Raw genomic sequence first — 16,265 nt, 5'->3', positions numbered from 1 at the left:
AGAGGTTGTTCTCATTTTCCAGAGTAACCATCCCATACATTTTGCGTTAGAAACACAGTTGCGGTGATGGAGTTAATTAGGCGGTGGCACGGCGCAGCGCCCGTGGGTGCCGCTGTCAGCGCGGGCAGCACGGACCCCGGCAGAGCGCGGAGCTGCGGGGCGAGCGCGGCCGCCGGCCGCCTTACGGAACAGCTCACAGAGCAGCCGGCCTCTCCTGGCCGCGCTGCTTGCGGGACTGCCTGAACCAAGCGCCTGCCTATCTCAGTTGCGGTTCCGCGGCGTGAGATCAGAAACTGTGGAAGAAAAGAAAAAACCTGTGAAAAGAACCGCCTAGTGCAGTGAGGCCGCCACTGCGGCAGCGGCCGGCCCGGGCAGGAGGCGATGGGTTTAGAGCGCCGGCAAAGCGCGTGCGGCGCCGGGGGAAGGCATGATCGGAACGGGGTCAGTGTCCCGGCGGGCCGAGCCTCGGCCGGGCCGGGCGCGCTCCCCGCGCGGCTCCGGGCCGGGCGGCGCGGCTGACGTCAGGACGGGGCTGGCGCTGCCCGCGGGCGGAGCGGGGCCGGCGGCGGGCGCGGGGAGAGGCAGGGACNTGGGGAGAGGCAGGTACGGCCGGCGGCTGGGCTGGGGCAGGGCCGGCGGGGACGGGAGCCAAGGGGGCCCGGCTCCAGGGGGCGGCCCGACCGCCGCTAGCCCCGCCGAGGTCAGCGGGACGCAAACCCGGACGGGAGCGGTGCCGGGACCCGGCTGTCGGCGGCGGGGAGGGCGAGACGCGGCTCCCGGGGCGGCCCAGGCCAGGCCAGCCCAGGCCGCTGCTGGGCGGAGCTGGCGGGGACGGAGCGGAGCCGCCGCCGTGCCCCGCCGGGTAGAGGCGCGGTGGGCCGGGGGCTGCCGTGGGGCTGTCCCGGTGGGAGCGAGCACCGCCCGGGCAGGGTTGGGACGGAGCCGCGGCCCCGCGAGCGCGGGGAGCTGCCCGGAGAGCACAGACAGCTCCCGGGGAAAGGGCCTGCGCAGCTGGGCCGGAGCCAGGCAGTCCAGAAATAGCAAACTTGCGCTGTTGAGAGCGGGAGGGGCCGGGTAGGGTTACGTCTGAACTTCCTGCACTCTACCCAGGTGCGGAGAGTAAAGTAACCGCGGGGGGCCTGCGGGCGCCGCCGGCTCAGCTCCGCAGCTGCCTCTGGTGCCTCAGCCCTCTCCATCTGCACGGATTGCAGGGTCGGGCCCACTGCTAGCTCAACTGCTGATTACAAGCTGCAGGGAGAAACACTTGTTTTATTTTAAAGTGTGTTTTATCAAGAAGGGGAGTGGAACAGACTGTATTCAACATTATATTCCGTGCAGAAAACTGCTGTTCCAGGGAGCATTCCTTTGCTGCATCTATTCCTAACCTGAGTTCAGTTTAGAGTGCTACTACTCTTAGATTTCAGTCACCAGAACACTTTTATTCACATTGGTTATAAATTAATTTATCTTTGGTTAAGTCCCATTTTTCACGTTGGTGGCACTGGGCTGGTTTAACAAGCAAATACTACTCAGATGCAGCTGATCTTGCTAGGATATCTTCTAGCTCTGCAAATACACTTTTAAACATCATGTAGGAGGAGTGTGAATACTGTACAGGACTTCAAATGAGCCCTTGTGCTTAAAAAGGACAAGGAAGAATATCTAATTGTTTTTGCACCTCCTACTTTAAGTGCTGACAGATTTTTCTGTGTGATTCCTTGCTCTCTCTCCAGAGCTGAAGTTTTGGGCACTTAAACTCTGAATTGGGAAAGGGTATTTATTTGCTGTCTCCGAGGTTACATGAAAGGTGCTGTACAGCTGCTGAAGCCCCGTTTGCTCTTGCAGCTTTAGACAGCTCTGAGAAATTCTGAATGTGAGACTTCATGAGCTGTTCTGTAATCACAGGCAAAACTCACTTTGTTAAGAGAGAGGTTTTCTTTGGTTCTTCCCCTTTTTGTGTCTAAGTTAAATCTAATGCTATTGTGTAACAGAGTTGGTTTAAAGGTAGCAACAACATTCCACTAGTGTAACAGTTGCAGCAGAACTGAAGTTCATGCAAATTGTTTTCTGGCTTGTAGCCTAGGAAACAGTCTCCAGAAATAATGATTTCACCTTATTGGGCAAACTGGAAGACATGGAAACATAGAGACACTCATGCCTGTGACACTCATTCCTGTGAAAATGAAGAGCAAGTAGACTGTTTGCTTGTAAAGGAGAATCAAGGGGACAGAAACCTGGGTTGGGGTGGTGGCAGAATGAGCCTCAGGTCCCTTGTGCTGCTCTGTTACTTTGGAAGAATTAATTGGCCTCTATTTCTGGAGCTCTCTCTGTGTATAGGGGTGACAAGAGCATGCTCAGACCCCAGAGCAGGACCAGGTTACCACAATTAAAGCAGAACAGAAGTCTGACACTCCCTTTCAGAAGTGGGCTCTCAGCAGAATCTTTCTTTTCCCAGCAAGCTGGTACAAAGTCAAGAGTAAGAGGTTTATCCTGGAGTTCAAACTTTACCTGAAGGTGGTTCTCACCATCATATCCAAGCCTGTGCAGGATGTGGCAGTCCTTAAATATGAAATCCTGATGGTTATAATCTTGTGTGCTACAGTATTTGCCCAGTAGTCTAAGAGGACACAGCTACAAGTAATAATCCATAGATCAGAAAATAGATGGATGCCTAGTAACTTCATATTTTACTAGAAGATTACCAAACTCTTCTTTTTCTCCCTTCTCCTCAGCTTTAAACATTCTGCTGAGGTTTGTCTGGGAGAAGTTCTTCTGTTTATCAAATCTACTATGCCACCTTTCACCCCCTCATGGCCCCCCCCTTTATGCTGCCACAAGTAGAATGTTATTTGTTAGGTTTCAGTGTTGTGTCTGTCTCTCCCATTGGCTTACAGGCCCCACAAATAATTTCTAAAAAGCAGCCTTCTCAGCGGAGGCTTAAAATGCTTCTGTTCTTCCTTTTCAAGTTCAATTGCATCTGGATAGTTGAGTTTTATAATCTCTTTAAAAAAATAATCAGAACACCATTAGGCTGTAAAATAAATTCACATTGTCCAATATATCCCATGTTTGATGTATTTTTCAACATGCTCATAAACCAGAATGCAGTGGCTGACTATTTAATGTCACGTGTGATGACTTGAATTTAACACAGAGTCCTTGCCATGATATTTCAAGCTTCATTTAAAAGCTGAGGAGAACTGAGAATCTTACTTTATAGTCTCATCTTTTACTTACTTTAATTCTTAGAGCGAGCTAGTGATGATTTGAAAGAACTACAAGTAATAAAAACAGCTTTCTCCTTCCTGTTTAAACTGTTTCAGCTTTTGTTTTGACTGGACTTTGAGCCAGTGAATGAAAAACACAGAAGAGGAAGTACAGGGGAAAAAAAAAAGGTAGGCAGAAGTGCTTGGTAACTTGAGATTGCAGAATACAGGATGTACACGTATGCAGAGAGAAGGGCTTTGAAAGGAACTGCTGGTGAGTCAGGAAGCAGTCATTGCAGGCTGTCTCTTCCCCATTTCTGTGTGCAGCAGCTGTAGGGTTCTGTTTGCCAGTTAAACATCAAGGTGGTCTCTGACAGTCACGCTGGATCACAGCAGTTGCTCTTTTGTTACGTCCTACACCACCAGTTGTGCTTACTGAGTATCTTCAGCTGGGATCTGCTGCATCTCTGCAACGTGAGCTGGGTGCATGCAGCTCTAATAGATGGTACTGAGATGCCTCTTTCTAATGTATTATTGTGAAATACTGACAACTTCTTTTCTCCCTCCTCCCCCTTCCTCTTCTGCTCACTAGATTAAGCAACAATGGCATTTGTGAAGAGTGGATGGCTGCTCCGGCAAAGTAAGTCATGGGTCTTTCTCTTCCTTCTCTCCCTCTTCACTGGGATTTCTTCAGAAAACATCAGAGCAGCTGATGTTGGAGTAATTCCTAGGTTTTCTTAAAACAAGTAGTTCTGTGGGTTGTTTTTGTTGGTTTTTTCCTTTTTACTTTAAGGATACGTCACACAGTGACGTGTAATGATGGCATTCCCATGTGACCTTTGGGTGCTCCCAGGATATATTCCTGTTTATATCCTGGGAAAGAGGATATAAACATATCTGAGGTGTCTGACTGGCATTCGGCTTCAGATGCTGCTCTGTAATTAGTGCTGTGTAAGTGGGGACTTGAAAACTTTACCTGACACCTCAACTTTGTGTCTTTCAATTAATCATGCCCTCTGCATGTTCCTGCAGCAAGTTAGAACTCAAGCATTAGGTCATGCACTTAAAATAAAACCAGCTTTGCTTTGAATTCTACATGAAATACGGCACCCAATTCCCAAGTGGGGATATTGTAATACAGGATTTTGCTTGGCACTTTTGGAATGTTGTGTGGGGCAACTGTGAAGGATTTCTTGGTTTATTAACTTTAGGACAGAAATATTTCCTGATATGTGCCCTCAAGAGTGACTGTCTGATTTTTAAGGTACTATTTTACGGCGTTGGAAGAAGAACTGGTTTGATCTGTGGTCTGATGGCCGCTTAATATTCTATGATGATCAAAGTCGCCGTGATCTAGAAGATAAAATCCACATGCGAATCCACTGCATCAACCTCAGAGTGGGGAATGAATGTCGAGGTAATAATGAAACTTTCAGGATTTGTGTATCCAGAGATTCTTTACAACTTCAGTGCCTGCCCAGCATACCACATAGAGCACTACTGCAGATGTAAACGTGTCCAAAGTGTGTGCAACTTCACTGGTCTTGAATCCCCCACCTTCCAAAAAAAACTCAACCCCACCAACTCCTAAATTGCTTTAGAGATACCCAGGGTGTGGTATCACCATGTGATAGGTTAGGTTAGGGTTTGATACTTCCTGTTAAAACTCAGTGAGGACAGTGTACCATGCATGCAGGAGGATGGGATGTTCCCAGCAGGACTGTGTGTCTGGTACAGAGCTTTCCTGGCTAACCACAGTGCTGGCTGGACAGAGAGGCACGGCTAGAAATGGGAAACCTCAGCAGATGTTTTTCCTAAGTTCCTTCTGGCATTTGTTAGTGCTCCACTTGGTGCTGACAAAAGGGAAGGACACAAATGCTGGAGAGTACCTGCTGCTAAGAATGGATTGGTTCTGCTGTGAGACACTTGCATTTCATAGGGAAGGTGTTCAGAGCTGATTACTTTCAGGACACTCTGCAGAGTAAAAACAGGTTATTTCATTCTGGGGCTCATTCTGATGTTGTGGAAGGCAGCTACAACTGGCCCTAGTTTATTTGTCCAGACTTGCTTAAACTGCCTCCCTTCTTGTACATGTGCTCATGTAATGCTGTTTATATTCATAACTCATCTCTGTTTTCTCACTCAGATTTCCAGCCTCCAGAGGGGAAGCAGAGAGACTGTTTACTGCAGATTGTTTGCCGTGATGGGAAGACAGTCAACCTCTGCGCAGAGAGTGCAGATGACTGCCTGTAAGACAGCCAGAGAATAATGGTTTTGATGCTTCTCCCTCTTTTATCCCTCTTTATCTCCCTCCCTAGTTATTTTCCTCCCTCCTAACTTTCAGAGAAATGTTTAAAGAAAGTTTTCAAGCAAATAAAAGCAGGTTTTCAGTGACAAACCCAATATATCTCCTAGAAGTTGTCTAGCTCATGCAAACTAACTGCAAGTTAAGTCACTGAAACACTGAAGGGTGAGGAGGAGTAGAAGAATATGATTACTATGATTAATGCAAGACTTGTAGAACAGATTTTTTTAAGCTTTTGCCATTCTTCAAGAGCACATGATGTGGCATTAGCTCAAGGACATCCCAGTAGCAATAGGAGGAATATTCCATGATTGTGAACTCTCAGCTGAACTGGGCTGTAGAATTAGGTAACTTCTGTGACCACTGTTTGCCAAGAAGTGTGTTCCTGGAGCATGCTCCCAGCCCCGTGGCAGGGGAGGAGCTGGGTGAGGTGTTCCTGCCTCCTGGGAACAGCAGCAGCAAGGCCTCTGCTCTAATCAGCACAGATGAGCTGTTCTGCTGGGGTGCATCTCTTCTCATTACCTCATCCTAAGCAGGATTGCATATTTCCCACCTGTTGTGTTTGCAACAAGGACCTCCAAAACTGCATCCATTCCTCCTCTTGCTCCTCCTCGTTCTTTCTCAGCTCTGCAAAGGAAGTAATTATTTCTTAGTCTTGATGTAACACTTTTGTGCATTCATTTGAGTTCTCATTAGGCTTTGACACATGTAGTACCTAAAACTCTGCTCCTGCAGTACCTCTAGTTGCTAGCCTTGTTTGTGTCATTGACCTGAAAGAAAAAGGTGGCATTAATTTTTATCAGTGTTCCACTAACCAATGGGGGTTTTTTTTGCAGGGCATGGAAAATTGCTCTCCAGGATGCCAGAACAAACACAGTGAGTGTCCTACCTAGACTTTATAGTGATAGAGAAGCAGCACATCAGTGTTCTGTGTGGTCCAGCAGTTTAGTTCTGAAATCATGTTCCATCCTTCTGTGCTACAGAAAAACAGGGTCATGAGCATGATAGTAAAGCTTGTGGGTGGGGAGGAGAATGATTCTCTGGATCACAAACACATCCTTGCAGCCACGTCCAGGCAAATACGTGCTGTGTGGAAAATAATGATTTAAAGGAATGATTTCTCTGGGTGGAAGTGAATGTTTGGAAAGCTGGTCTGTGGGCATTGAGGCTGTGGGCAATAAGCAAATCTTCTGCAACCAGCAAAAATGAACTTTTTACTCCTAGTGTTTGTTGCCTCCCAGGTGGGTGCAGTGCTAAAGGAAGCTTACTACACAGCAGCTGTTTGTTAATGTAGATCCATTCCACTGTGGGATGCTTCTTGGCACCAACACGGGGAAGAGTGAAATGCTTGGAGGGGAGTGCAGGCATGCTGAAGAGGAGTGTATTACCTCTGCATTTTCTGCAATTTGTTTTTCCTTTAGGCTGCCTTCCAGAGTACTCTGCAGCTTTCCTTGGATGACTAGGCTGAACCAACCCGAGGTGTTTCTGTTCCAGGGGAAATGCTGTGTTTTGTAGAAGCTTATCTCAGTTTCTGATGGGTCACATAAACATTGCCGCTGTACTGGGGCATCTGTCAGATGATATAACTTGGATTTGTAGATACCCAAAGCAAACACATGTCATGGCACAACTACCCCAGACATGACTGCCTCTGACTGCAGCCAGGCTACACTGCCTGTGGCCTTAAATGAGAACTGAAGGATTTGTCCTCATGCAGAGGACACAACACTCATGGTCTGTCTGCTCTAGTTTTAGGTGTGTGAGATGGTGGCTCCTGGTTTCAGGAAATGGGAACTGCTATTTTCATGCCCCTGACACTGCTGGCAGCCTTGATAGATGGCTCAGAATGTGGCAGTGCTGACCTTGGTCAGCCAAGGCAGACCCCAAGGCTACTCAGGTAGCCCTCTACACAAATTAATACACATATTACATAAATTAACATCTTCCAAAGCTATTAAAGATGTCCAATGAGGACTTGGACTAACTGGGGAAGTGGGTTTGAGTCTGTAGGTGTGTGACACACTTTTCAAAAATTCCAAGCATCCAGCAATACCTCCTAACTTCACTGGAACAGTGGGGTGATCACCTTGGCTTTGAGAACTGTATCATTTACAGGTTTGCAGGCTTGTGCATTGCTTGTACAGAGATCCCTGTGGCAGGGCAGAGCACATTTACTGCTAAGATGTGAGCAGATTTCTCAGGTGATGGAAATACCACTTCATATAGTATTTTAACAGTGTTTCAAGCAGTCCTTAGAATCTTCACCATGAGTTTGACTTGGGATATAACCATATTATTTCCTCAAATGCCATGATTTCATCAGTCCAAGAGATAATACAACATTTGCTGTTGATTTATTAAAATGTTCCCTTGTGAATTAAAGAATGGGAGCTGGCTTTTCCCTTGGAAAAGGGAATAAGAGCATCACTGTAGATTTTGGATATTAGGGGCAAGAATACAAAGGTAGTGTAAGAAATCTTAATTGTCTTTGAGAACTTATTCTAAATGGACTCAAGTGTTACCACCTCTGCCTCAGAGGTACCACTCAGGTACCACTTTTGGCTACTGCATTTGTTTCCTTTACCTGCTTCTGCAGAACTTGGTGATACCAAGTGATCACTTGGTGATACAATAACTCTAGGGTGCCAGGAAGCAGCCGGTTTAGTTGTGAAGATTTCTTTATCTGAAAACAGAAAATGAACAGGAGGGTAATTTCTAAATCTGAGGCTCTGGAATGGTGGAAGGAGCCAGGGTGCTTGCGTGTACACATATGTGCATATTTCCCTGTCTGTGGCACACACACAAGGAAAAATTTGATGGCTCCTTTCTGTGGCTGATCAGGAATTTGTATTCTCCCAGGTCTAGTCTCCAGGTACTTTCTTTCTGCAGCCTTTGCAAGGTACTCACTGCTTTCTTAACATGCAGTGTGGCTAAAGGTTACTTTTTCTTTAGGGTCATTAAGTTTTAATCCTTAGACTGCTCTGTCTGTCTGTAGGAACAGGTGATAAGTGCTCTCTGTCCTTGGTGTTTAGGGCTACGTGGGATCTGATGTGGTGTATGATGAGACAGCCATTTCCTCAGCCCCTCCTCCCTACACAGCTTATGCCACACCATCACCTGAGGTAAGAGCTGCAGTCAGGAACCATTAACATGAGTGAAGCAGCAGGAGCAGCCTCCTTCAAGCACTCACAAAGTGCTCTGCAATGTACTCTTACACCCAGCTTTAAAGCTTTTACAACAGCAGAGAGTAAGACACTATCAGTCTATTGCTGCTCTTATTTGAGATGGATTTCCTTTGAAAAGGATGAGACACGTTTGATTGGGAGGTGTATAAAGGGGTGGCTGCTCAGAACTTGAAAAATAAAGCTTCTGAGAGACAGAATTTATTTGGCTGATCTTCAAATATATTGGTTGTGCAGCTTCTAACATAAGGAGGTGTAACTACACTTTGATGTTGTGCAAGCACTGGAAAGGTGTAAGATCAGGAGTTTTAGAAATAGGGTGTACTGGAATGGCCACTTCTAACATGTAAGGATTTTGTACCAAGATGTCACAGCAACACAATAACTCTAGTTCCTGGATACACAGTTCTTTTGCAGTGAAGGAGTAGCTTTGGCACCAACCAGGATATGTTGGGGAATTCTGGATGTGCTTAGTGATGTGCAGTAATATGTTAGGGGATAGTTTGGAGCACTATTGCTTGTTGCAGTAGCTGCTCCAGCCTCTCATTCTTGTTAAGAATGAGTTGTGGTGGAAGCTTCCTCTGTGCAGCATTCTCTTTTGGAGAAAAAAGTGAAATACAATGAAAAAAAAAAAAAAAGAGAAAAAATGTATGCTTCTAAAGCATACAGCTCTAGAGCATTTATCTTTAATCTGACATTTGCTTCCAGTGTACCCTCTTGGAGGGCTGGCTGGATTTTTTTGGGATTGGCTGCTGCCTTCCTGGCACTTCTGAGCTCCCCAGAGAGCTGCTGTTGGCATGAGGGCAGAGAGGAGAAGCTGGCAGGGCTGCTGTGCCTCTGCCTGATGATCCAGGCCCTGCCTCTGCTGTTGCCTGTCCAGGAAAGGAAGACAGCAAATGCTGCTTAGGAGTGCCTTTTTTTTCAAGCAACTGTTCTGAATTCATTCCAGGGAGTAGACTGGCTATAGCAGGACAGCCTGAATACTTTAGTGAAATTTTAATTACATTAGACACGAAGGCAGATTGAACAGGGTGCTTGATTGGATCCCTAGCAGAGTGCACTTGTGTAACAGCCCTTTGTAATCTCCCCAGGTTTATGGCTATGGCTATGATCAGTACAATGGTGCGTACCCCCCTGTGGGCCCTCAGATCTTCTATGCCTCCAATGGACAAGCTTATGCTCTGCCCTACCAGTATCCATACCAAGGTAATCAGCCACATCTTCCACCTTCCCAAAGAAGCTATTTGAGTCAATCTTTCTTGGTTCAGCTCTATTAATCACCATCCTTTACCAGCCACCAGTCCTGCACACAGAGAAAAAAACCTGACCTGGAACTGGAAGCCAGTCCACTCATCCTTTCACAACAAGGGGACTGCAGTGAAATTGCTTTTAAGGGATTTAACCTTCCCAATGTGATCTCAGCATAGTTACATTGCTTTATAAACTCCTTTTGAAGCATACAGCATGTTTCCTAAGGAAATGTATAACAGCCAGAAGAAGATGTGATTTTGTGATTCAGTACTCCATATTGGGCATTGATGGAGATTTTCATTCATCTGCTGCTTTTAAACCTAGTTTAATTATTTAAACACAAGTTTCAAAGGTAAATTTACTCCCAGAACAAGGTTGTAGCTGGTTCCTTCCCCATGTGCTAGAACTGCTGTAAGGCAGCACTTCAGCCGAATGAAATCTTCTGTTGCTCTGTCCAGGTTTGTATAGCTTTAAATCTCAAAACCAGGAAGCAAAGAGTAAAATTGTAGGGTGTGCTTTTAATCAGTCACCTTAATTTAGGGTTAGTTTTGCACAGAGCCCTCGTCCTACAGAAATGGGGCTTTACAGTCATATGGTAATAAAAATGAGAAAACTAATTGTTTATGATCTGACTGCAAACAAGAATCTCTACTGAGAATATTTTATTTATTATATCTTTTGAGGGAGATTTTGTTTTCCATTTGGCATTTTTCAGGTTATTTCACTTGCCTTTTCCATTTTTTTGTTATAAGGGAGGTGCATCAGCCTTTAAAGCTTTTAAAGTTTTCTTCATGTAAGTTACTGAAATCCTAAGGTACAGATGATACATATTCAAACACAGAGGAATGTGTGTCCTGTTGGCTCTGAAAAGCAGTAGCTTTTTAAAAACCCAAGAACTTTTTTTAAAAACTTCCAGCAGGCCAAACCCATATGATAACAATGCAGCATCAAACACCCATGAGCAGTTTGCAAGTCCAGTGTGTTAAGGTACTGGTTACTGGTTGGGCATAGTAACCAAGGCTCAGTGGTTTCCTTCACCAGAGTCACTACAACTAAACCTTAGGGCTCAGATTCACCACAGCACCTCACTTAACCCCGTCCCTTCAGCTCTGCTGCTCCTTCTCTGCAGTGACATAGTCCTCAGGGGGGAGAGTCATGCATTGTTGAGAGTCAGTGAAAGCCTCTCCTAGTTGTATTTAGTTGGATTACTTAAGAATCTGTTACAAAACACCATTGTGAGATTTTCAAGGATATTTAATCTCCCTGAAATGTCTGGAAGGGAAACCAGTACTGTTATGTTTGCTTTGCAACTAGGAGTTGAATCAGAAAACATGACAGGTGAAGCTGTTACAAGGCTGTTACAGAGCAGAGGTCATTTGGTGGCTTCTTGAGTCCAAGTTAATTTCTTCCTACTGGCTAATCTTCATCTGAACAGAAATGTAGCAGCCGTCACCACCCCACAGATCAGTCCAAGGTGTGAAGGCTGAATTGCAGTAGGCAGTACATGTAAATAACTGATGCAGTTTCAGACAAATGACTGGATTGAGACCTGCCAAAGATTTTTTCAGGGGGAGGGGGTAAGGGGAAAGAATTAAACTATTTGCCTTAACTTCAAGGCTGAATCAATTTTTAGACCCATTTCTTACATTAAATCCACAAAGTGAATACAAGTAATTAATAGGGTCTTTGCAGAACAATGTTCACTATTACATTTGTGATGAGTTTTCCTCACAGATATTAAGCTGTTACAGGGCTAGAAGTGTTGCTTGGATTTAATTAATGTGGAGGCTGAATCCAAAGCAGAAATGTATCCTACCTGTGCAGCTGACAAAATATTAGTATTCATTTGAAGGAAGAAGGTGAAAGAACAGCCTGTTTTGAAATTGCAGCGTATGCATTAAGATACACATTTCTTTTGCCCTTCTCCCAACAACCTCTTATTTCCTAGGACCTTATGGGCAGCCCCCTGCAAACCATGTCATCATCCGAGAGCGTTACCGTGACAGCGATGGAGACCTTGCACTGGGCATGCTGGCTGGAGCAGCAACTGGAATGGCTCTGGGGTCACTCTTCTGGGTCTTCTAGATTCCCCTTTCCTTATCTCTGTAGTTCCAAACCCCTTTATTGTGTGCAATAATATATTGGCAATGTTGTTTACTGTTAAACTTTGAAAAATGCAATAGTTATTTTTCAGTAGTGACATCTTAATAACTGATTCTTAACTGTCTTAATGAGAGTTTGAAGGCACCATTTAGTTAAGTGGTTGGAAATGGCATGTGCTGCTCTTGAATTCTGGTCTGATGTTCAGGATCAACATGAGCACCAGTGTCACGTGGTAGCAGTCACCTGCTTTATGAATAGACTGTTATTGTAAACACCATAGGAAAAAAGATTTTTTTTGGGGGGGGGCGGGGTCTAAGGTCTAGTTCAAATAAGAGATTAACAGGAGTCTTGCATTAGTATGCACATACTACTGGCTTTTAAACATTCCCTGGAAAAACATAGAGCTCAGCAAAGATTCCTTGGCATTAGACAGTCTGCCATGCTTGAGGTTTTTTTTTTTTTTTTTTAGTTTTCAGACTTGCCTGCAGATGGTAGTGTGTTTTCTTAGGTGCAGCCCTGTACCTGCCCCTCACACCATCCAGGTGAAGTTGTCTCTGAGAATGTATGAGCAAACCACTAAGAAGCAGCAGCACTCCTCAATTCTTTCATTCTCCCAGAAATGTGACTGACCCGTGGCAAGGAAGAGCAGTGTTTGTTGTTCCAGCTCCCTCTTTATCCTGGATGACTCTTCTCTGGTCAGATGGAAGTACTGGATCTTTAGCTTTGCAGGTGTCTGCAGAACAGCAGCTTCAGACACTGCAGCAGCTGCATTGCTAGGAGCTAGCCATTGTCTCTGCTCCTTACTGCCAGGGCTCTGCAGAGGCTGCAGGAGGAGAAGGAACTTGAACAGCCCTTGCTCTGTTGGGCCTGCCAGCCCCTCTGCAGGCAGGAACAGGAGGGGAGAGACAAGCAAAACAAGTAGACCTTGCACACAGGCACTTTGATATCAGCTGCCTTGCAGGGCTAGGATAAGATGGCTGCCTCTTAGCCACCAAGGTTTGCTGAACCAGGTTCCTTATTTGCAATTAATTTTGAGCACAGCTGAGCCTGGGTTTGTTGTATGTACATTTCCCCCTCACATTCAGCAGGTCTCCTCTTCCCTCCATGACTTGTTGAGGAAAACACTCCAAGGAACCTGTCTGGCTTTGCTTGTATGTGTGGTTTCTCTACACAGCGTGCTGTCCCGTGGAGTGCAGCTGTTTTGTGTGTTACATGGCCTGGTTTAATCCATGCTGAGCTGTGCTTGGCAAGGAAAGAAAGCTCTGAAGAAATGCATGGGCTTTCTTGTTCAGGTAAATGAGGCAGGGTGCCTAAGCTGAGCTCTTATAGTAAGAGGACTTATTTTTATACTTCCACTTTTAGCTTCCTGTATTCGCATACTGGCTTAATGTTAAGTCTTACTTATGCTTCCATTTAGAAGAAGGTTAATTTCCTTATGGTTCACAGGGTTTCATGTCAGGAAAGATGAAAATAGATGAGAACTTGCACCCATATAAATTTAGCTGAAGTCCCAATCTTCTCTATTTCATCCTAAAATTCTCTTGGCTCTGTCCTACTTATTTAAGCAATAGAGGTCCTGGACAAGAGTTTGGGTAGCAGCCAGGGGAAGCACTAGGCTTTCATGAGCCTTAGGACTAACTCAACCAAGTGGAATCACTGGAAGTAAACAGACAAATGTCATTGTGCTGCTTTACTAGGAGTGGCCTAATCCAGGGAAGGTAAACTGCCTTCAGGATGCTGGCTCTGAGCTGTACACCAGTGTGCAAGCATGTCCTTTCACAGGTTAACACAAGCTGCACGTGTTCAGCCAGTCAAATGTACTGAAAGGACATTCTGGAAGTGCAAAAGAGGACTGAAGTGAAAGTTTCCTATTGCTAGTCCAAACCAAAAGAAATTGCAGTACACTACTGAAGCTCTCTTAGAGACCCTGAGGTCAGAAAGGGATGGAATGTAAGTGGACAAACATGTCTGCCCTTTTAAAAAGCCCTATAAGAGGTGAGTTTGATTACAGGTCTATGCTGCTGTTTGGGTTGTTCTGCAGAATGCCTCCATCTCCTCCTAATCCTCTGTGATTCTTAACTTGTAAGGAGTGGGGGAGAATAAAATCACTGGGCATCATATGACTTTCTGAATTTCCTAGTGCCTGGGAAAGGATAAGAAAAAGTGAATGAGCTGGGTTTTTTGTTTTGGTTTGGGCTTTTTTCCAGAAGAACTGTTAGTCACAGCAGGGGAACATATCTTTTGTGTTTTCAGGAGATAACTCTGTCTAGGTCCCTAGTTTCTTCAAGAGAAGTATATAAAATAAAGATTGTTGATTGCAAAACATTCCTGGGTTGAAAATAAAAAAAATAGTCTTTTTAAAAGTTGAAATTGTAAGTAATTCCCCATTAAGAAAATAACCTTACATTTCTCAATGGAAAATACACTACAAATTAAAAGCCAAAGATTGTAGTTTCAGCTTGGAAACAATAGGTTGCTTTTATACAACAATCATGAACTATTTTCTATCTCAGAAGCACAGGCATTTAGAACCCAGAAAGCAAGTGTACAAGCTTGTGCTAGAGCCTGAAATCAAGAGCACAGTTATCTCCCTGCAGGTGCTTGTAGCCTTTCTGATCTCATTGCAGAGACAGAAATGGCAACATCCTGGTGCACAAAGCAGCAGCATGGAGTGCCATCTTAAGTCTCTGGTTGTTGAAGCTCAGACTTGCTTCCTGAAGACAGGCCCGTGTCTCCTGTTGCTCAGGAACAGAGCAGAGCTTTGGTCAGATGCACAGGAATGTCTGGCTGGATGCACAGTTGTGACTCAATAGCCTTTTTCTGCACTTCATGTATCTGCAGTTGGTGTGGGTGATGCTGTGAGATGAAGGAGATGGGATCTGGGGCTTGCAGGGACAACCATGCCAGGTTCTGCAGACCACTGATACCACAGTCATGGGAAGAGGCTGCAGGGGTGGCAAGATAATTTTCAAAGCAGATTGAAATGATTGTTTCTGAATGGTGCTATTCATTGCTCTAATTCCAGTTATATTTGCATAGTACACATTCCTGCTTTGGGCCCAATACTGAAGCCCCCTAAAGCTATGAGAGGTTCACAGGTACCACAGTGGCACTGTTTTTGCGCAGTGGACACTGTCAGGCAAGGATAAATCTGTTGTACAGCAGTGCCAGTCTGTTCAGAAGTGAGGAGGTCATGAGTCCAGATGTTCATATGGGACTTGTTACTTTTGGGCTCGCAGTTATGGACAGCTGGACAGAGCCAGGCTTCCTGAGAGCAGGGTGGGAATGCTCAGCTCTCTGATAAGTCTGAGCACATTAAAGAGGTCAGTCAGGGTTATTCTGAGTTACATGTGAAAACATAGCTGTTGGCTCCTTTTGCATGAATTTGAGGGAGAGCCAGTCTCTTCCAGTGAGTGGGTAAAGGCTTATGGACTAGGGAGGAGGAGGTGGGCAGAGTTTCTGTACAGAACAACTGCACTGACTTCCAGCAAAGACATACCTCCCCCAGTGCTGAAGCACATTCTGAGCAGTGTCCAGATGGAGCTACCCTGCATGTCATCCAACCCTGGCTTACTTTGTTCTTCAGTGAAGATTCAGTAGGTGATGGAACCAGCTACGCAAGAGGGGTGGAGGAGAAAATTCACACCCATGTTCGTGAGATGTGTTTGTGCTTCTCCTCCTCAGCATAAGACTGTGCAAATCATGGAGGGTAGCATGCAACAAGTTTCCCTTCCAGAACCTTTATGTTCTTGTGCACTCCCTGTCTTTACTGCAGCTTTTACTGTATGTCCTCATTCTCATTGTTAATTTATAGCAAAATAACCATAGCAATAAAAATCATATTTAGTGTCATTATTTTGTCTTGACATGTTTACTAGCCTTCATTCAGCACTTCTCATTTAGCTGGAGTGCAGACAGCTCAGGCTGACATACCTTGGGCATCTCAGTTGCCATTTAATAAGCATGATGTAAGGTCTGTGAAATCAGCAAAGTAACTCCACACTAACACCACTATACCAATATTAGAATTAAGACTTATTTATTTCTAATGGAGTTGAAGGCTTTGACTCAGAAGTGTTTAATCTTGGATATATGCAACACTGATCCAGATTTACCATTTGACATTGTGTTATCAACAGATTTGTACTGTTTAGTGTTAGACTAAGCTGCTTGGAGCACAGATGTTGCTCTGGGCAAAATGCTACTGGTTGCTGTATT

General features: G+C 45.1%; 1 protein-coding gene across 3 annotated transcripts; it reads left to right on the top strand.

Moving 5' to 3' along the window:
• The first annotated feature begins 517 nt into the window (after positions 1–517).
• PLEKHB2 (pleckstrin homology domain containing B2) lies at positions 518–15,899 on the top strand. Of its 3 annotated transcripts, XM_041486816.1 has the most exons (9): positions 571–585; positions 3,324–3,394; positions 3,797–3,846; positions 4,471–4,623; positions 5,353–5,455; positions 6,348–6,387; positions 8,544–8,633; positions 9,785–9,899; positions 11,893–15,899. In XM_041486816.1, exons 3-9 carry the CDS (start codon positions 3,810–3,812, stop codon positions 12,027–12,029), a joined length of 675 nt encoding a protein of 224 aa, XP_041342750.1. In that variant the 5' UTR covers positions 571–585; positions 3,324–3,394; positions 3,797–3,809; the 3' UTR covers positions 12,030–15,899. The 3 variants fall into 3 exon arrangements, with proteins under 3 accessions (XP_041342749.1, XP_041342750.1, XP_041342751.1); XM_041486815.1 differs by lacking the exon at positions 3,324–3,394 and having other exon boundaries at positions 518–585; positions 3,799–3,846; XM_041486817.1 differs by lacking the exons at positions 571–585; positions 3,324–3,394 and adding an exon at positions 591–603 and having other exon boundaries at positions 3,799–3,846.
• The last annotated feature ends 366 nt before the right edge of the window (positions 15,900–16,265 follow it).

This window comes from Pyrgilauda ruficollis, unplaced genomic scaffold (genome assembly GCF_017590135.1).
Source record: "Pyrgilauda ruficollis isolate IOZ18807 unplaced genomic scaffold, ASM1759013v1 scaffold79, whole genome shotgun sequence".
NCBI classification, from domain to species: Eukaryota; Metazoa; Chordata; class Aves; order Passeriformes; family Passeridae; genus Pyrgilauda; species Pyrgilauda ruficollis.
This window is presented reverse-complemented; position numbering and strand designations above follow the sequence as displayed.